This window comes from Thalassophryne amazonica, chromosome 18 (assembly GCF_902500255.1).
Source record: "Thalassophryne amazonica chromosome 18, fThaAma1.1, whole genome shotgun sequence".
NCBI classification, from domain to species: domain Eukaryota; kingdom Metazoa; phylum Chordata; class Actinopteri; order Batrachoidiformes; family Batrachoididae; genus Thalassophryne; species Thalassophryne amazonica.
In genome coordinates this window covers 74,192,260-74,214,716 of record NC_047120.1, presented here as the reverse complement: position 1 = coordinate 74,214,716, position 22,457 = coordinate 74,192,260, and the positions used below count along the sequence as shown (strand labels likewise).

At 42.3% G+C, this 22,457-nt stretch overlaps 1 protein-coding gene across 1 annotated transcript; it reads left to right on the top strand.

The window, feature by feature from the left end:
* Positions 1-466: 466 nt before the first annotated feature.
* On the top strand, positions 467-21,912 carry LOC117530693. Its single transcript, XM_034193577.1, has 4 exons — positions 467-594; positions 675-741; positions 14,687-20,858; positions 21,785-21,912. Exon 3 carries the CDS (start codon positions 14,805-14,807, stop codon positions 20,802-20,804), a length of 6,000 nt encoding a protein of 1,999 aa, XP_034049468.1. The 5' UTR covers positions 467-594; positions 675-741; positions 14,687-14,804; the 3' UTR covers positions 20,805-20,858; positions 21,785-21,912.
* Positions 21,913-22,457: the final 545 nt, after the last annotated feature.

The following is a 22,457-nucleotide window of genomic DNA, read 5'->3' as shown; positions in this document are numbered from 1 at the left end:
GGAGAACAAGTCAACAAGATATGCTTCCAGTATCTACTTAATCTCACAGCAACAACAGACACTTTGGTCCCTAAAACTAGACTACCCTGTCAGAAGTCGACAGTGGCCTCAACAGCTTTATAAACAACAAGCTCTACTTCCTGAGAGCATCTCAATTATTTTAAACATTATGACACGATCAGTGATGTAAGACTGCAGAAGAAAGTCACAAGCTAAAAGTTACTCGTGATGTTTTCCAGCTTTAGTACTGGTGGTACACCATGATTCAAACAACCAATGCCTCATCCTGCCCTGGATGTGGTGACCTGTGTCATGTTTTTAAAGGTGTCTGACAGTGAAGAGAGAGTCTCAGTGGGGGTCTGCTGGTCCCGACAGCTTGGTTACAAAAATAACCTATGACGGTGTCCATTTCATCCTGCCTTAGCCTGATACTCGACACCCAGTGGTCCTTCCAATGTGGGCTAGCTGGCCACGTCCTGTGTTGCTGCTCAGTTTGGCCACACCAACTTGTGAGTCTATTTTGGTACTTTTCAGCTCACTATCAGGAGCCCGTCTGCACCATTTGAACATGGATCGGAGGACTGAGACACTATGGTGAATTTCTTTGTTTCTTCTACCACCACAGAAGAAGCATTTGATCAGAACGACAGCTGCTAACAACAATTTTATCTCAGCAGATGGTGGTTGGTCCACTGGTCCTGACTGGACTCTTATACTCAGCATGACAAAGGTCTTAATAAGGTGAGGAAGTTATCGATGTGTTAAATGATGTGAAGCTATGGACAGAGTGCGGACAGAATCGTTACAGTTTTGTGAAAAATATGCATGAATATGGATTAACAGCTGCAAAACACCGTCTGAATGATCAATAATAAGATATACCCACCACATTTACACATTGATGTAATTTTTGAAAAAAAGCGTTCAATGGTTGCACATTTCTCCACTGCAGTTAATCCAGCTGCTTCATTCCTGGGGTATAAATACACCAGCAGATGGTGGGAAAGTACCATGGATGCTAACTGATCTCTGGTCATGAGAGCTGGAAGATCACTTGATGGCCAACAAAGTCAGAAAGCCAAAACATTCTGCCCATCAAGCTCGAAATACAGTAAAGTCACTCAGTTCAACAAATGCTCCTTAATTGTCGGTCAGATTTGAGCATTTCAACTTTTAAATTCGACCACAGTGAAATTCCAGCAGAAAACATTGATATTTGTTTGTAGCAAACCTATCAGCTTGGTTTGGATCGCTCAGAGTCGACTGAGACACTGGTGGCTGTGCTCCCGGGTCAGGACATGTAAATGGGTTAATGAGCTATTCTAAGACCTCACCCAGATAGTCAAAGGAGGCTACAGTAGAACAGCTGCTGCTGAGGAACATTTACTTACAGATGGTACCACTAGTCTGAAGTCCACATGGATCATGGGACACATTCTGAAGATGACTTAATGAGTAGTTCCTCTCTTAATGTAAATCCTTTCATTCCTCTAAATGGACCAGATGTTTGTTCTCATAGCTTAAAAATAGACAAGTGGATTATATAAGATGTTTGTCTGCCTTCGCGTGACCCGCACAAAGGTCAGCAATAAAATGAGACAGTTTGAAAACCATTCAGAGCTTCATGAATATTAATCCACTCCAAACACAGTTAATATGAGGAGCGGGTCTGCTCCCATTGCCTCAGTGTCAACAATTTCACACCTTTGCCAGATTCTGACTAGAAAAAACTTAAATACATTTTTTTTACCCAACGTCAGCTTTGCATGAAGAATCTTGAATAATCAATTTATAATGTCACAGAAAGACCATTTATTCCATTTACAACACTTTTTTTTTTTGCTACCGTATTTTTAAATTTTTTTTTTTTCTCTATAGTTTGGGAGGCCCTGAGATTTATACTCAGGTGTGACCAGTGGTGGCTGGTGCTAAACATTTTAGGGGGGGGGGCGCATCTTTGGATAAAAAAAAAACCCCAAAAAATTAAAAAGCGCTTCATACAGGAGAGACAAAAGAACAAACTGAAGACAAATCAAATTCACAACACAACTTACTTTATTGCTGCCCGTCAGTTCTGTCAGCAGTTTCTTTTCCATTGACAGCCTGTCATGGTTCATGGTGTTTCTGAGAAACATTTGGATTCTTTTCAAGGTGGAGAAGCACCTCTCAGCTTCTGCAGTGGTTATGGGTGTGGTGATGAGGATTTTTAGTAGAGAAACAGTCTCTGAAAAGACTTCTCCAAGATTATTTTCCATGAACAGCTGAAAAAGGTCCACAGCACCACAGCAGGCCTTGAACTCCTCCTTGCTGGAGATCAGACTGAGCTCTGTCTTCAGCTTGCTTCTGTTGAGCATCAGGTAGGCCTTCAAGGTGCTGCTGAGGGCATCTTCAGGAAACATGGTGTGGTCCTGTGTAAACCCGCATCCCTGCAGCAAAGTGGCTCTGATGAAATGTTTGGTGAAGGAGAATCGTTCCCTCGTGTGTCCTAATGTAGTATCGCAGACCGAGAGAGAGAAGAATTAAAAAAGCAGCTTTTAGTACCAAAAGAACAAACATTTAACCTGCTGCCATCAAATAAAGCTTTACTTTGTTATTTTCACCATTTTAAAACACTTCTTGTGTTAATGTGATGTCTCATGGATCAAATAAAATGTTGTCTACAATTAAAATGATGCTTGAGGTGTAATGGGAAACTATGCAATCCATTTTTTTGTATAGATTTACAGTAAAGAATAAGTACAAAGAAAACAAACAAAAAACCAAAAAAAAAGAAGAAAGAAAACAATTTAAAAGCGTGCACCACTAGAGGGCAGACTGCTCACACCAGCCGACTTGTTCTCACAACAAAAATGGAGGCCGTCAACCTGAGAACACTGACTTCTTTGTCACCTCTTCTTTGATCCTTTGATGGCTCTCTGGACTCACGACCTGATGTCTTTTTTGTTAGATGGGAGCTGCTGCTTTCAAAACCACTTACAGATGAGAAAACATTTACAAAAATAATGAGGATTAATAATAAAGGCAGAAAGTAAATACAGTCACTTGCCCAGCTCCGGATCACTGCTGTAATTTTTGCGCCGCCATTTCTCGTAATCAGCACGAATAAGCTAATACTTGGTACCAATGGAAAGACTGATATTTTGTCTACAAACGACCACAAGCTCAACCAGATCCAGCCGTCCTTGTGACCAGCAGAGGAATCCAAACATCCCGGTGTCTGCGGTGTGCGCGTGTTTTCTGACTCACTCATTCCTGCAAGTGTGAAAGTAACGATCTCTAAGACGTAGCAAAGGTGAGTTAGCCGTTCGGTGTTTTTGGTTCTAAAGTGGGAAAATACTTACTTACTTGGGTAGAAAATGTCAGTGTGTTATGTCTTGCTGTTTAATTGCTGCGCGCATTTATCTCCGACGTGAAAATGTGCCGGTTGCGGATCACTGAAGCAGCAGCCTCGTGTCTGTAGTTGTGATCCATGTGGACTTTGGGGGTCATCTCAAAATCACAAATGGGCATGAATGTGGGGCTTTTACTTTTTAATTCAGGAGAAATCTCACCTCCACACTTCATTTTTTGCTTGTAAAACGTATAACGGCGCCTTTCGAAATGAATAAATTCTCATTTAATAAGTATAATTTATATCATTTTGCGTTCAGAACACATTCTCGGGCACAGTGTGTATCATTCTGCATTAGAAGGGCTCCAGCCAGATGCCAGGAATGAACCCAAAGTGCCACAGAGTGTCGTGATCCAGAACTGGGAAAAGTGATATATTTCCGGCAAATATCTGCACCACACATAATGTGGCTTCACACTTTAAGTAGAAGGGCTACACCATCCAGACTTCTTCAGCTAAATAACATCCAAATACCCAATACAACAATACACAATAAAGGACATTCAGTTGGATTATGGCTCCGTATAGCGGGACTTTAAAAAAAGGTGATCCGGAACTGGGCAACTGACTGTACTACTACTACTACTACTACTACTACTACTACTACTACTACTACTACTACTACTACTACTACTACTGCTGCTGCTGTTTCTGTAAGTCAGGTCAGTCAGATCCACTTTATCCTCTTTTTCTCTTCCAGTGAACACCAAGAGAACTGTTCATTTTGTAATGAAATAACCAAGTTTTCTGTGGATCCACTGGTGGACACCAGTGTCAGGCGTTCAGCACTCTCGACTCAGCAGTCCCCCAGCCTTCACTGTGCATGCATCATGGTGGAGCATTAGTATAGTGTTGGGGAAAAACCCTACAAAAATAATCTTTTCTCAGGTTTCCCCTCGTGAGTCTGTGGGCTGTGCAAATAGAATACACAGACAACAATAATTTGAATTCAAGTTCATCCTACCAGGTTTATTAAAACAGCAGAGCAGATCAGCAAAAATCATTCATCTTTGCGCAAAAATGGGTCCAGAATGCATACACATCTTTAATAACGCTACAAACCAATACCCACAGTATGTGCAGCAAAAAGAAAAGAAAAACACTCTTCTTTTTCAAAAACAGAGATTTTAAGCTTGCAGTTCAGAAATCTGTCCGGGCGGGGCTCCCAGTCCTGCACGTCCATGGTAGAAAGCAGAAATAAAGCAGACGTTGTTTATCCTTAATCGTCCAACGTTGTGATGGGAACTGATTTGATAATCACCCTGGGTGCAGAGGTTACCAGCACATACACCCCCACTCTGCCTTCACGGCGAGTGTAACTAATGAATGTAGAATAGTGTTAAAGAATCACTGTTTTCTTGTTTTCAGCTCCGTATGAGAACAGGTCCATGTGTTTAGTTCAGTGGCGTTATTGTGTCTCTACAGACACTTTCAAGGTTGCCTCCCTGATAACAAATAACCCAGTCATTGTTCTCACTGTGGAAGCAAAGTTCTTTCACAAAGTATGAAATCACTCACATTTTACAGAATGCAGAAGCAGCAATCAATTTTGAACAATACAGTCATTCAGCTGTTCATTATTGATCAGCATAGTTCAAACATAAATGTACAAACCATTTGATTATAAACAGAAGCAACAACAATATTATTTGCAGTTCACATCTTGACCTCATGACCTTTGAACATATCATGAAACATCATGTCAGGCATAAAAATGACTTTATTAAAAATGGTCAATGTCTGACATGTTTTAAACCAACATGTTACACCCGACTTAAGCACATGTTATTTATGAAAACCTTAAACCAAAACACTTTACTGATTTGAGAGTCAACAAATCTGTCAGCAGTTTAACATGTTCAATACAGTTTATCATGAGCACATATTTCAATCATTAATCAAACTGTATAATATTGTATCATTTCAAAACCATCATAAATCAGTAGAACACCTGTCAAAGCATAGACATACACATTTTCATTCATTTGACATCATGATAAAACCCTTAAACACATTATGGCACAAGAATACACTCTATTCAACTTCATTCATTCCATACAATACCTAGTTCATTTAAACCTGCATGGTGTACATACTTCTAAACATTTGTTACTTTTTGAAAATAATGAACACAAAACCTTTTATTCAGTTTGGTAACTTTTAGCATTGTTAGCATGCAAAGCTAATTATGAGTAAAATAGCATATATTTTCATTTATTCTTTACAATAGTGACTAACAGATTATCACCTTGTTTCTGCTTAAAACTGACTTTAGAATGATTTAAGAGGTTTAACTTTGTCATCTGATGGTTAATAATCACATTATTCCGTTTGATCACTTTGGGTGAAGAGAGTCAGTCGCAGATGCGCGGCTGTCGTACTGAGATCGCTCCCCTGTCTTTTATATGGAAATGATTGGTGTACAAAATCTTCAGATATTTGTCGCTGATAGATGGTGACTGGAGTGCAGTTTTAAGCAGAAATGAGGTGATTTGATCTCTGCTCCCCTCCACAGCATGTCTTTTTCCTGGTTCTCTCCCTCAGCCCCAACCAGTCCCAGCAGAAGACTGCCCCTCCCTGAGCCTGGTTCTGCTGGAGGTTTCTTCCTGTTAAAAGGGAGTTTTCCTTCCCACTGTCACCAAGTGCTTGCTCACAGGGGGTCATTTTGACCGTTGGGGTTTTTCTGTAATTATTGTATGGCCTTGCCTTACAATATAAAGCGCCTTGGGGCAACTGTTTGTTGTGATTTGGCGCTATATAAATAAAATTGATTGATTGATTGATAATCAGTGAATCGTTGCTGACGTTTCAAAATAATGCGCAGTGAAGGCAGGTTAGCAGTTTGCAAACCAAGACAGTGCATTACCACCACCAGCTGGCATGTACAATCATTGCGCAAGAGGAAATGACCTGCTACAGTGATGACGTGTTTATGATTGACAGTGGTATTTCTCCAGTCACATGAGGAAAAGAAATACTAAAACAATACAATTCGCTGTGAAACAGTAGTGTCAGGGCGCAGTTCTGTGCACCCCAAAGGCTAAATTAAGGCAGCCAATCAGAAAGAAGCTTCAGATCACATGCTGGGCAAAAGTTCAAGGCTTGGCATTGACTTCCGTTAGACCGGCGCCCCTGCATTAATAAATTACATATTCAAAACATTGTAGTTATTAATCCATACACTGTGAAACCCCTTTTATTAAATGATGACAGGTACTGACAAGGTATCATTTTAAAGTAAAAGTTAATGCTTTTCCATTTTTTAAAAATATAATAGAAATAGAAATAGAAAGCCTTTATTGTCATTATACACAGCATACATAGTATACACAGTACAACGAAATTAAAAAGCTACTCCTTAAAAAGTGCACTCAGGACTATATGTAAATAAAAGACAAAAAAAAAAAAGACACAAAGACAGACAGACAGACAGATAACAGATGAAAATAGTGCAATATGTCAATTCAGTGTAAATTTGAATTTAACATGGTGATAGTTTTGGGAAAGAAACTGTCCCTAAGTCTGTTTGTTCTGGCCAGTATGGACCTGTAGCACCTGCCTGAAGGCAACAGATTAAAGAGGTGGAAGCTGGGGTGAGTATTGTCCTTCATAATGTTCCTAGCCCTGCTGAGACAGCGAGAGTTGTAAATGGTGGATATGGAAGGTAAAGAACAACCAGTGATTTTCTGCGCGGTGTTGGTCACCCTCTGCAGCCTCTTCCTGTCAGCCTCTGTGCAGCTGGAGTGCTACACTGACACAGCATAGGTCAGCAGGCTCTCAATGGTGGAACGGTAGAAGGTCACCAGCAGGCGTGTGTGTAGTTGCTCCTTAGTGAGCACCCTCAGGAAGTGCAGCCACTGCTGGGCCTTCTTGACCAGTGCTGAGGTGTTGACTGACCAGGAGAGGTCTGCAGAGATGTGAACCCCAAGAAATTTGAAAGACTCCACTCGCTCCACACATTTGCCGTTAATGTACAGGGGGGCAAGGGCGGCACTGTTCTGCCGGAAGTCCAAGATGAGTTCCTTAGTCTTGGCTATATTCAGTGCCAGGTTGTTAGATGCACTCCACTCACAAAGTTTCAGGACCTCATTTCTGTAAGTCGCTTCATTTCCCCCTTTTATCTGCCCCACCACTGTTGTGTCATCAGCAAATTTCACAATGATGTTTTCTGGGTGGGCGGGAATGCAGTCGGACGTGTAGAGCGAGTAGAGAAGTGGGCTCAGCACACAGCCCTGGGGGAGCCGGTACTGACAGTATGGACGGAGGAGAAGTAAGGACCCAGTTTCACCTGCTGGGGCCAGTTAACCAGAAAGTCTTTAATCCAGGAGCAGGTGGATAGTGGGAGCCCCAGGTTGACTAGCTTGGGGATCAGAATGTCCGGTATTATTGTATTGAAAGCTGAGCTGTAATCAATGAAAAGCATCCTGACGTAGCTCCCGTTTCTCCAAGTGACACAGCGCTGAGTGGAGGACTGTGGTTATTGCGTCTTCTGTGGATCTGTTAGTCTGGTATGCAAACTGATGTGGGTCCAGGGTAGGCAGGAGACAGGCTTTGATGTGTTTCAGAACCAGTTTCTCAAAGCACTTGGTGATGACTGGGGTGAGTGCTACTGGGTGGAAATCACTGAGGCTGGTTGTGGGTGATTTTTTTGGGGACTGGGATGATAATGGCAGATTTTAGGCAGGCTGGGATGACGGCTTGTTTAAGTGACAGGTTGAAAATGTCAGTGAAGACCTGTGCTAGCTGGTCAGCACATGCCTTGAGCTCCTTCCCTGGTACTCCATCCGGGCCTATAGCCTTCCTGGGGTTAACAGCCCGAAGCACCCGTCTCACGTCCTCAGCCGCAAGAGTGAATGGAGGGAAACTGGAGACTGGAATGGATTGTGGTGGGGGTTGAGGTGGTGTGGCTGAGTGCTGTGCCTGGGACTCAAAGCGGGCATAGAAGCTGTTCAGCTCCTCTGCCAGTGCCACATCCGAGTCCCCGGGTGTCGCAGCACAGCCCCTATAGTTGGTGATGGACTGTATGCTCTGCCACACCTGCCGAGGGTTATTGAGCTGCTCCTCTATTGTTCTCTTGTACTCTGCTTTGGTGGTCTTGATGCCTCTCCTCAGATCGGCGCCAGTGGTGCTGTATAGTGCTCTGTCACCTGATCTGAAACCTGGCTAGTCATCCATGGTTTTTGGTTTGGAAACACCCGGATATTCTTTTCCACAGTGACCATTCCAATACAGTACCTGATGTAAGACGGTACAGTGTCTGTGAATGTAGCCAGGTCTTCATGGTGAAAGGCTTCCCACTGTGTTTGATCAAGGCAATCCTGCAGTCGGGCGAGGGCATCATAATATAATGGCAAATTTTACTGTGTTTATTTAGATTTCCTCAAATTTCAGAGGGGGCGGCACCCCAGTGTCCCCTATTGACAAACTGCCACTAGGTGTATATACAGAAAAATCATGCATTTGTGAGTCATAATTATAAGTATAGGAACTATTTAGATGCAGTACATCCAGAAAGTATTCACAGTGTTTCACTTTTCCCACATTTTGTTATGTTACAGTCTTATTCCAAAGTGGATGAAATTCATTGTTTTCCTCAAACTTGTTGGAGAGGAAATGGCGTCTCACTAATTTAGAAGATCTTCACTTAGCCTGGAAAAAGAGTCTGTTGCTCTATAAAAAAAGCCCTCCGTAAAGCTAGGACATCTTTCTACTCATCACTAATTGAAGAAAATAAGAACAACCCCAGGTTTCTTTTCAGCACTGTAGCCAGGCTGACAAAGAGTCAGAGCTCTATTGAGCTGAGTTTTCCATTAACTTTAACTAGTAATGACTTCATGACTTTCTTTGCTAACAAAATTTTAACTATTAGAGAAAAAATTACTCATAACCATCCCAAAGACGTATCGTTATCTTTGGCTGCTTTCAGTGATGCCGGTATTTGGTTAGACTCTTTCTCTGATTGTTCTGTCTGAGTTATTTTCATTAGTTACTTCATCCAAACCATCAACATGTTTATTAGACCCCATTCCTACCAGGCTGCTCAAGGAAGCCCTACCATTATTTAATGCTTCGATCTTAAATATGATCAATCTATCTTTGTTAGTTGGCTATGTACCACAGGCTTTTAAGGTGGCAGTAATTAAACCATTACTTAAAAAGCCATCACTTGACCCAGCTATCTTAGCTAATTATAGGCCAATCTCCAACCTTCCTTTTCTCTCAAAAATTCTTGAAAGGGTAGTTGTAAAACAGCTAACTGATCATCTGCAGAGGAATGGTCTATTTGAAGAGTTTCAGTCAGGTTTTAGAATTCATCATAGTACAGAAACAGCATTAGTGAAGGTTACAAATGATCTTCTTATGGCCTCGGACAGTGGACTCATCTCTGTGCTTGTTCTGTTAGACCTCAGTGCTGCTTTTGATACTGTTGACCATAAAATTTTATTACAGAGATTAGAGCATGCCATAGGTATTAAAGGCACTGCGCTGCGGTGGTTTGAATCATATTTGTCTAATAGATTACAATTTGTTCATGTAAATGGGGAATCTTCTTCACAGACTAAAGTTAATTATGGAGTTCCACAAGGTTCTGTGCTAGGACCAATTTTATTCACTTTATACATGCTTCCCTTAGGCAGTATTATTAGACGGTATTGCTTAAATTTTCATTGTTACGCAGATGATACCCAGCTTTATCTATCCATGAAGCCAGAGGACACACACCAATTAGCTAAACTGCAGGATTGTCTTACAGACATAAAGACATGGATGACCTCTAATTTCCTGCTTTTAAACTCAGATAAAACTGAAGTTATTGTACTTGGCCCCACAAATCTTAGAAACATGGTGTCTAACCAGATCCTTACTGTGGATGGCATTACCCTGACCTCTAGTAATACTGTGAGAAATCTTGGAGTCATTTTTGATCAGGATATGTCATTCAAAGCGCATATTAAACAAATATGTAGGACTGCCTTTTTGCATTTACGCAATATCTCTAAAATCAGAAAGGTCTTGTCTCAGAGTGATGCTGAAAAACTAATTCATGCATTTATTTCCTCTAGGCTGGACTATTGTAATTCATTATTATCAGGTTGTCCTAAAAGTTCCCTAAAAAGCCTTCAGTTAATTCAAAATGCTGCAGCTAGAGTACTGACGGGGACTAGAAGGAGAGAGCATATCTCACCCATATTGGCCTCTCTTCATTGGCTTCCTGTTAATTCTAGAATAGAATTTAAAATTCTTCTTCTTACTTATAAGGTTTTGAATAATCAGGTCCCATCTTATCTTAGGGACCTCATAGTACCATATCACCCCAATAGAGCGCTTCGCTCTCAGACTGCAGGCTTATTTGTAGTTCCTAGGGTTTGTAAGAGTAGAATGGGAGGCAGAGCCTTCAGCTTTCAGGCTCCTCTCCTGTGGAACCAGCTCCCAATTCAGATCAGGGAGACAGACACCCTCTCTACTTTTAAGATTAGGCTTAAAACTTTCCTTTTTGCTAAAGCTTATAGTTAGGGCTGGATCAGGTGACCCTGAACCATCCCTTAGTTATGCTGCTATAGACTTAGACTGCTGGGGGGTTCCCATGATGCACTGAGTGTTTCTTTCTCTTTTTGCTCTGTATGCATCACTCTGCATTTAATCATTAGTGATTGATCTCTGCTCCCCTCCACAGCATGTCTTTTTCCTGGTTCTCTCCCTCAGCCCCAACCAGTCCCAGCAGAAGACTGCCCCTCCCTGAGCCTGGTTCTGCTGGAGGTTTCTTCCTGTTAAAAGGGAGTTTTTCCTTCCCACTGTAGCCAAGTGCTTGCTCACAGGGGGTCGTTTTGACCGTTGGGGTTTTACATAATTATTGTATGGCCTTGCCTTACAATATAAAGCGCCTTGGGGCAACTGTTTGTTGTGATTTGGCGCTATATAAAAAAATCGATTGATTGATTCATTGATTGAAACTTTTACACACAGTACCCAGAGGTGTCAAATCCGGCTTCAGAAAGTAAAAACCCTCCCATGTGTTTCTTCTACCTGTGCACCTAAAACAGGTGATCTCAATAATTAGCTCATCCACCTGCCTGAAGAGCTGAACTAATTACAATCAGCTGGTTTACTGGGAAGATGGAACAAATATGTGGCTGGACTTTTACTTTCTGAACCTGGATTTGACACCTCTGACAACCCCATAATGACAATGTGAAAAGTTTTTTTTTTTTTTTTTTTGCAAATTTATTAAAAATTTAAAAAAACTGAGAAATCACATGTACTTAAGTATTCACAGCCTTTGCCACCAAGCTCAAAATTTAACTCAGGTCCCTCCTGTTTCCACTGATTGTCCTTGAGATGTTTCTACAGCTTAACTGGAGTCCACCTGGGGTAAATTCAGCTGAATGGACATAATTTGGAAAGACACACCTGTCTACATATAAGGTCCCACAGTTGACAGAACATGTCAGAGCACAAGCCAAGCATGAAGTCAAAGGAATTGGCTGTAGACCTCTGAGACGGGAGTGTCTGGAGGCACAAATCTGGGGAAGGATACAGAGACATTTCTGCTGCTTTGAAGTTCCCAATGAGCACAGTGACCTCCATCATCTATAAATGGAAGAAGTTCAGATCCACCAGGACTCTTCCTAGAGCTGGACGCCTGTCTAAACTGAGCGATTGGAGGAGACGGACATTAGTCAGGGAGGTGACCAAGAACCTGATGGTCACTCTGTCAGAGGTCCAGCATTTCTCTGTGGAGAGAGGAGAACCTTCCAAAAGGACAACCATCTTTGCAGCAATCCACCAATCAGGCCTGTATGGTAGAGTGTCCAGACAGAAGCCACTCCTTAGTAAAAGACACATGGCAGCTCACCTGGAGTTTGACAAAAGGCACCTGAAGGACTCGCAGACCAGGAGAAACAAAATTCTCTGGTCTGATGAGACAAAGACTGAACTCTTTGGCATCATGTTTGGAGGAAACCAGGCACCTACAGTGAAGCATGGTGGTGGCAGCATCATGCTGTGGGGATGTTTTTCAGCAGCAGGAACTGGGAGACTAGTCAGGATTGAGGGAAAGATGAATGCAGTAATGTACAGAGACATCCTGGATGAAAACCTGCTCCAGAGCGCTCTGGACCTCAGACTGGGGCAACGGTTCATCTTTCAGTAGGACAATGACCCTAAACACACAGCCAAGATATCAAAGGAGTGTTTTCAGGACAACTCTGTGAATGTCCTTTAGTGGTCCAGCCAGAGTCCAGACCTGAATCTGACTGAACATCTCTGGAGAGATCTGAAAATGTCTGTGCACCGACGCTCCCCATCCAACCTGATGGAGCTTGAGAGGTGCTGCAAAGAGGAATGGACCAAACTGTCCAAAGATAGGTGCACCAAGCTGGTGGCATCATATTCAAGAAGACTTGAGGTTGTAATTGCTGCCAAAGGAGCATCAACAAAGTATTGAGCAAAGGCTGTGAATACGTATGGACATGGGATTTCTTTTTTTTTAATACATTTGCAAAAATAAATAAATAAATAAAAATAAATGAAATAAAATAAATAAAAAAACTTTTGAAAACTTTGAAAATTTGGAAAAATGAATTTACTCCATTTTGTTATAAGGCTGTAATATCACAACATGTGAAAAAAGTGAAGCACTGTGAATACTTTCCAGATGCACGGTAGGACTTTCACTACAACAATGTGCAAAAATCCAAAATAAATGAGCTGATAATACTGAGAAAAAGGGGAGATGTATACGTCAGAAAATATGGTAACTATTTCTTTTTATTTGTAACTGGTGGAATTATTTGTTGTTGTCAAAGAAGCACAATGTAAACATTAATGACAGGACTCTTCTGCTGTGATGGACAGTTAGCATGCCAACATTTGGATTTTAAAATGAACAATGATGAACCTTGTTTTTTTTTGTTTTTTTTGTTACATAGAAGCACTTAGAAATTTTTGTTAGATATTTTTCTTTTTCAAAAAAACTTTTTTGACTGTATACAACATTACAATCCTTAAAATCAGTTTTATAAACAACATAATATGATTAGTTGATTATTTGATTAGTTAATCACTTTAATAGTTGTTTAAGAATTCCAGCTCAGTGTGGTAAAGAAACGTACTCACACCATTCGGATTTCATATTTGTTTTCATTGGCTGTTATATAATAACAAAACTGAAAAATTAAGCCCTTAAATATCATATGTCAAAAATCTCAACAGCATAACATAAAATTACATAACGATGGATTTCATTTAAGCTCACTCCCTTTAATATAACATGACTATATGATTACATTTACTACAACCCGTCTTTGGACAAGTTAGTGGACTGATACTAGATCATTCTCAAATCACAGCCAGAATTCAGTAAAATCAATAGTAAATAGTAAATCTGCCAAGAACAGAAAAAAAATGAGTAACCATACAGATACAGCAGAAGACTAGTGAGGGAAGCCACCAAGACACCCACAACTTCAGTGGCTGTAAAACACAAAGACATTGTTAAAACAGAAGATGTAACGACACAGATTTGGACTGGAGTTTCTCACAGTCTTTTCATTTCTTATTGGCTGCTTTAACTGAACACCAACAGATGTCCAGAGACTTGAAAAGGGTCTGAATACAGTCCAGCCAGTCACTATAATTTGGTGTATTACATGACATGTTTTACTCAAATATGAAATTTGACCTACCTGTAGGTCATCTTTGACCTCAAGGCAAACCCTGAAGGTTACGGTCGATTGCTTATCCCAGGTAATGCCTTATGGGCAAGACTATTCACTAAATTCATGCCAAATTTGGAGGCAAAAAAAAAAAAGAAAAAAAAAAAAGCATAAATTATGACCAGGAACGTTGTTTTGGTGATTTTAGTGTTTGCCATTCCTGTGACCTTGACCTTTGACCTTGACCCTTTTGTGTGCTGAAAGGTATAGGAGTGCTATTTGTGAACTTACAAGAGTCTACAATGTCAAGGGTGTGCTCTAGAGTGAACTCAATTTGAAATATGCAATGATCACAAACAAACAAAAAAACATACATGCAGACTGACAGATCTTGCCAAAACATAACCCATGTAAAAATTTGTGTACACTTTTTAAAGTTTATATAATTATAAATGCGATATATTTTAGGTTTGGACTGTTGATACAACACAAGCATTTTGAAGATGCTGTCTGTGGTTCTGAGAACATGTGAAGGGCATCCTATAGACTCCATGAATAACACTTAAAAAACAAACAGATTCATCATAAATGAAAAGAAAAACACATTAGCTAATTTCACTCTTCTTCTTGTCTTTTGAAGGAAATTTGGACAGCCCACTCTTAATCCAACATCAACCTTCTGAAGAAGTTACCCAAAGAGTCTGAAGAGCTCAGCTGACACAGGTGACGCATGAGTCAGAAAGAAAGGTACAGACACCATGAGCTGTGTGGAAAAGCGCCACACCAGTCACCGCATGGGTAGCATGCTCCACCATCGCTTCCCCAATAGCTTCAACGATTTGTTCATGGATGAAACAGATCGTGAGGTCAGCACCCTGACAGATCGGGCCTTTCGGAGTCTTTGCATTGGAGATGAGGCGGTTTACAGTGACGAGTTGTTGCATGGATACTCGCCTTTTAGCTGCCACAAACCGTTAGCGGAAGAACCCCTTAAAAAGACTCAGAAGGAAGCCAAAAGACAAGCATATCTGCGCCAAAATGACAAAAATGATGCACAACCATGGAAAGAGCAGCAAGAGATGTCACACATGTCATCTTTCCTCAAGGCATTGAGTGCCACAGAGGGAAGCTGCGGGGGAATATTGATGAAAAATGGAGGTGTGACAGACACTAACGGGGAATCATGGGATAAGTTGGCGCTTCGCAGCATCCAAAGAGAGCTATCAGAATTCTCGTCAGATTATCACGCCACTTTCACAGACACCAATTACAGGAACCACCAGCGGCATGCTTCGGGTAACAGACCATCAAAAAAGACACTGAAAGATGCTGCGGTTCCTTCAGGGAAAATGTCCAACATCAAAAATGTGAAATCTACTGTCAAATTAAAGAAACTTATTATCAAAAACCTTTTCCTCCACAGCGAGTTTAGTCCTTTCCAAACGTGGACAGATTTGAATAGATTCCCATTTGGCCAGGAGGACAGAGTACCCTCGATTCTGGCTGCAGATAATATACCTAAATGGTGTGATTTTCCCTTTTACAAGGAGCTGACAGAGGCACGGAAGAAGGAGGAGGTCTGCTCTACAAAGGAGGCGCAGACATGCCAGAAAACAGCCACTGAACCACCTCCTGTTGCTCCTAAAACTGTCCCTCCTTCACCAACAAACATCCTACCAACACTTGTGGCCACTCCTGCCGACACAAGGAGTTTGTCTGACAGTGGTGATGGCAGTGCTGCCCCCTGGAGGCAAAACAGGTGCAGAACAAAAAATGCCCTACCAGCCGACCAGCCAGAAACACTTTTACCATCCCAGGAGAACTGTTCCCAAAATATTGAAGACAGTGTTTTGCCAGACAAAAAAGAATCTCTGGAAGTGAAAGCAGTTGAGGAGGCCAGTTCTTTGGCTTCTACTCCCTTCAGCATTTGCCAGCTGATGACTCCTGTCATTCCCTCCAGACAGCCCACAGAAACATCAGAGATCCTGCAGGCCATCCTCTCATCCACTGCACTTGATCTCCCTCTGAGGCCAAACTCTGAGGCCCAAGTGACCTCCGAACTTCCAGCCAAGCGTCACGGCTACAAATCACTTGCCTCGAGCATCCTCTTCAACCTCAAAGACAACAGGAAAAGGGTGAAAAGCCATTACAGTCCACCTAAATTCAAACATCCAGAAGTGCCTGAGCCAGCGCCACAATCTCCATCATCAAGTCATCTCAGACCTTCACAATCTGGTTCTGAAGACAATACATCCAGTTTAAGCCCTCCTGTGATTCTGGATGGACAGACGGTTTGCAGTCCTGTTTTGGATCCAGGTGTAACACCAGCTGTTGCACTTACAACGCATGACAGTGACAGGCCTCCTTCAGAAGATTATTCATTGTCAAATCTTCTGCACACCAAAAGGGAGGGTGCACAGAATGAAAGTCACAGAGAAGAGAATTGCTCCTCATCTGTTACACCAGTAAAAAACAGCAAAAGTCTCACGGCTAACAAGGAAAACTACCCTTCTCTCAGTTTATACCAAACAGCCAACCCTGGTGACTCAGAAATCAAGTGTGCTGAGGTTCCACTGAGCCCTGGTGCTCCTGTAGACCAACAAACTTGGGATTTGGTATCACCTACGTGTCCTTCAGAAATATCACTAACAGATGCAGGAATTTCTCCAAATAATGCATTTAATTTTACATCAAACACGTCAATGGGTAAAAGACCAAGTTTGCAAAACAATGCAACACCATCAAAAGATGTAATAGATACTGGAGCACAGCTAGTTGGGTCCAGAGTACAAAATGGTCACAGCAAACCCTTGATGGATGTGATCCGAGCAGCGAAGGAAGCAATAAATGCAGCCAAGAGTAAAGCTCTGTCTGCTCAGTCAGAGACCATCACTAAGACTGTGGCCGAGATACAAGAACCTGGAGAGAAAGAAACAGGCAAGCAAATTATCTCTTCAACGGAACTGCTAGCTATCAATAACCAAAGTGCCAACGAGTCGCCTCAAACTACAACACAGGTCAGCAAAGGCAAAAAAGAGCCCCCACCCGTTCCAAAGAGAAATTTTACCAAGTCTGATATTCAGTTCAGCCTTGACAAACAGCAACTCTTTAGCCCTGACAGATACGTTGACTTCAAACCAGATTTACCACCAAAGCTTAATGCGTCTCCACAGGAAGATGCCAAGCTCAAACACATATTCTCAGCCAGACAGAACAATTACATAAAATATCACAGGTATGCTGTGACAGGCAAGGAACAAGGAGGGGAGTATGATAAAGGTGATCTCAAAGTGAAGGTCGGACTAGAGAATGATGAAGAGATGGTAAGTGAAACGAGAGATAGTGAGCATTTAATTAATGACTTGTCTGCTTTAAAAGAGCTGGAGAGAGCGAGACTTGAGCACACTCACAGGAGTGCCAAGAACAAACTAGAAGAGGAGGCAAAAGCTAGGAATGATTTGATCTCAAAAGAGCTGAGGAACATTAAGAAAGGCATGCTTTCTATGAGAGGGAACACGTCAGCAAAAAGAGAAATATTTGCAAAGAAAGAGAAGGAGCAGAGGAAGCACGAGATGCCAGACAGGAAGGTCATTGTAAATAAAGTGCTTCTCAATGACAATTACAACAAAGCCAAAATGGCGCTTGAAGAAATCATCTCTGAAAGAGAGAAGAGAAAGAAGTTAACAGATGAAAGTCCAATTTCTGAGGAAAACTGTAGTGGGAAAAGTTATGGAGGGAGGGCGGAGCAATGTGACAAAGACGCAAATGTTTCTGAGACAGCTGCCCAGAAAACAGACGGTGCTGACACATCCACAGTAAAAGAGACTGACTTGAAGGAAAGGTTAGATGATCTACGAGACCACAAACACATGAGACAGATACTGTCCCAAACTGAACCCAGACTTGACGAAACTCACCGATCAGGTGGAAGGGTAGTGCTACCGGGCATGGACAGGGATGACAGTGAGCTAAAATTGCTCCAGAAAAACATTCAGAACCGCTGGAAAAATGAGCCCGATGAACTTGCTGATTATCCACAATTTAGGAGTAATGAGTTGAAAGAGATAAGTCTGAAATGTTTAATGAACCGCGAACCTGAAAGCATTGATACGCCTCCTGTTCCTCCCAGGAGCAAAAAAGGAGGAAATAGAAGAGACATAAGTAATATGCAAAGTTTACAGGAGGAAGTCGAAGAGGTTGTTTTTACTAATGATGTAAGGTATGAGAATAGAGGTACCAAAAAACAGAACAACAACTTGAGTCAAAACAAAAATACCCCAAATCAAAGTGAAATCAGTTCCAGAAAAGAGAAATGGGATCAAGCAAATGAGGAACTGTTAAACTCTGTTGTTCAAATTGAGGCAGTTCAGGGTGAGTCGGAGTTGAAGTTTTGGAAATCTGAAAATAGTGGAGCTGAAACTGAGTCAGATAACTGGCAGGTGGACACAAACCTGACAAACAAAACCACATCTGAAAACAAGATTACACAGGGACTTTGCAAGGTCAAGTGGAAGGCCCCGTTAAAACCAGAGCAGGTAAATGCAGTACATGAGACCCTGACTCAAAACCCAGTAGCAGAAGAGGCTGACAAGAAAATCAGAGTTTGGGATGAAGTAAATGTTGAAGTAGAAGCCTCCAATGAAATCTTAGGGAATACAATCTCACCCTTGCTGCTAGTGAATGGCACCACTGTCAATCACAGTCCACCTGATCAAGCTAGTTTGTCCTCAAAATCATCCTATTTTTCGGCGGAGAGTGCACTGCACAGAAACACTGAGACGGAATCAAATGTTTACCACTCCATGGAGAATTTGACTGGAGAGATCGAGGAGGTTCACGAGGCAACAAGGGAAGTTTCAGAAAGCAAGAAACAGGATTCAGAGAGGACTGAAGTGGAATATTATTCTTTAAGTGACCATGAAAGTGAGTTTGAGTGGCAAATAAAAGCTTCTGAACAAGAGAAAAAAGCATTGTACGAGGACGCCAAAGAGACAAAAGGTGATCCTGTGAGTCCAAGTTTAACTCGAGAGGAAAATAATCAGACACCCTTGTCGACCTCTAATCCCTTCTCACCAACTTTTGGGATCCCTGCCTTGTTTGTAGTCAAAGATAACACTTCCATTAATAAAAGCAAGAAGTCTGTGCACACTTGGCCACTGAGAGATAGTCTGGTTGACTCAGCAAAGGGAATGGATGAGACTCATCAAGTAAAGGAAACTGCAGAGCTTCCACAAGCAAATGAAAATCCCACTATAGGCAATACCTCTGAGATTTTGTCAAACTTATCACCTGCAGCACCCATTTCTTCAAATCTGCAAATTGAAGACCCAAAGAATCCCCAGGTTGGAGGGTTCCTCCCTATTCCACAAGAGGAAGTCAGAAATTCTGTGATAAGTCCGTCATCTGAGAGAGTAGAAAGTGCAACAACCAGCACAACTGATGAGATGGGAGTGAGTGGTGCAGTCCTTCTGGAAATGGTTCCTAGCAAAAGGTCAGGATCCACTTGCAGTGGTAATGACAGCCAAACAGGGCTGCCCAAACCACCAGCTGTCCTTCCAAAATCTGAAAAGGCCATTCTCAGAGCCATGAAATTGACCAACAGAAGGATAAAGAAGGAGGTGGCTCAGAATAAGTCATCCCACAAGTCTTCCCAAAGCAACAGCAAACACAAATCTGAGAGTGTAACCTCAACTCAGAAGAGCAGCAGCAGTAGAAGTGGCAGGGGTAGTGAGAGAAAAATCAAAAGCAGCAATGAAAGGAGTGAGCATTCCCTGGTGGAACAAAGAGGCCAAAATGCTGAAAACCACCAAGAGGACAAAACGGACACCAACAGGCAGAAGAGCAAATGGCAGAGTCACAATGCCGTCAAAAGCAAGAAGCAGAACATTGAAGGACTTCCCAGTTTAGCAACAGAACAGCAAAGCAGCAGCGAGCATGGAGATAAACTAGAACAAAGACACTGCAGTGGTGACAGGATCATCAGCAATGTACCCGTGTACAAAGCTCAGGTTAGTCACAGACCCAATTCCAACAAGCCATTCCACCGATCACAAAGCACGGATCATTATGTAGGAAACAAAGCAGAGCGGAGACTTAGTGCTGTGTCAGTCAATGTGATACTTGATCCAAGGAGCCAACGCACTGAGAAATCCATCATGGATGAGCTTCAGCAGAGAGGTCGAGCTAGAGACCGGCCGAGTCGAGACAATCCACTGAGGAGGAGTCAAAGTATTGACACATACAGCATGGAGGGATCTTACCATTCAACCCTCTCTCGCCAGTCTAGCCACAGTAGCCACTTGTCTCGCCAATCCAGCACTGAGCACACCATTGTTGCACAATCCTTCCCAATGACCCAACGAAAGCTCCTCCAGGATCCTGAATCAGGGCAACTCTTCTTTGTAGACATGCCCATCCAGGTCAAGACAAAAACATTGTTTGACCCTGAAACCGGAAACTATGTACAGTTGCCAATCCAGCCCCCAGAAGGAGCTGTTGTTCCTCAGCCATCCACTGTGGAAGTTTTGAACACGCCACTGGTTGTTTACCACAGCTTTGTACCAGTACCTCTGTCCCCCATGGCTCATAAATCTACAATCCACGCTCCTCATATGGAGGAGCTGGAGCAAAAACACCTGGAGAGATCAAGGCAGCTGTACTGTACAGAGGGTCATCCATATTTAGAGCCCCTTTATGGTCAACATGATCCCATAATAGGCGGGTTCTTGGGTACTGAGGAGCTGGACTGTGCAAGCTGATTAATGCTTTTTCTTTAAAGGCAGAATCCACACTTTTCTTACACTGTAGTGATAGTAGAGAAGCTTGAATCTTCGACTGGACTGGGTTGCTTGACGCAAGGACATTTCGCTTCAAATCGCAGAAGCTTCCTCAGCTAAAATTCTTGCTCTGGTGGTCTGACTTCTGTCTTGACTCTTGTAGAGAAGAATAATCAAGAAGTCACAAAAGCTGGAGTTTTAAACCTAACCAGACCCCTCCTACCGAGAGGCAGACTGCTATAGGCTAGTGACTAAACAATAGCTCTAATTAGCACCTATTGTGCTCTAGTTAGCACCCTCCTAATGACAGGGCAGCTGTCCCTCTCCTGATGGCTCCCTTGACGACTCTGCTGATGACATGAATGACTCATTACTATGAACAAAAGACTGAAACTGCTTTGACCTGAGTACCCCATTGTAAACAGGGGATAAAGCCTGTCTCAGACCCCCTCCCCGGTTAAGGCTGGGTTTCAAACGTTTCACAAAGAATGCCTCCTTGACCCCTCTCAAACCATTTCTTCTCTCTGGCTAATATTTTAACTTCCTTGTCCTAAGCAGTTTCAGTCTTTTGTTCATGGTAATGAGTCATTCACGTCATCAGCAGAGTCGTCAAGGGAGCCATCAGAAGCGGGACAGCTGCCCTGTCATTAGGAGGGTGCTAACTAGAGCACAATAGGTGCTAATTAGAGCTATTGTTTAGTCACTAGCCTGTAGCAGTCTGCCTCTCTGTAGGAGGGGTCTGGTTAGGTTTAAAACTCCAGCTTTTGTGACTTTTTGATTATTCTTCTCTACAAGAGTCAAGACAGAAGTCAGACCACCAGAGCAAGAATTTTAGCTGAGGAAGCTTCTGCGATTTGAAGCGAAGTGTCCTCGCGTCAAGCAACCCAGTCCAGTCGAAGATTCAAGCTTCTCTACTATGGAAACCACCTGGACAACTGAGAGCCTACACAGATACACTGTAGTGATGTTCATTGCGTTCCATGTTTTATTTTGTGGTGAAGTGCTCCAAGATTTTCCTTTAGTATGCACAGTTGAATCCTTTGGGGGGCACATCAGCTATGCCAGGGGAGCCAGTTGGTGATGGGATGGGGTTGGTTTAGAAGTAAAATTAAACTTGTCAGTACCATATTTTCCAGACTATAAATTGCTGGGTATATACACTCAACAAAAATATAAAATCAACACTTTTGGTTTTGCTCCCATTTTGTATGAGATGAACTCAAAGATCTAAAACTTTTTCCACATACACAATATCACCATTTCCCTCAAATATTGTTCACAAACCAGTCGAAATCTGTGATAGTGAGCACTTCTCCTTTGCTGAGATAATCCATCCCACCTCACAGGTGTGCCATATCAAGATGCTGATAAGACACCATGATTAGTGCACAGGTGTGCCTTAGACTGCCCACAATAAAAGGCCACTCTGAAAGGTGCAGTTTTGTTTTATTGGGGGGGGATACCAGTCAGTATCTGGTGTGACCACCATTTGCCTCATGCAGTGCAACACATCTCCTTCGCATAGAGTTGATCATGTTGTCAATTGTGGCCTGTGGAATGTTGGTCCACTCCTCTTCAATGGCTGTGCGAAGTTGCTGGATATTGGCAGGAACTGGTACACGCTGTCGTATATGC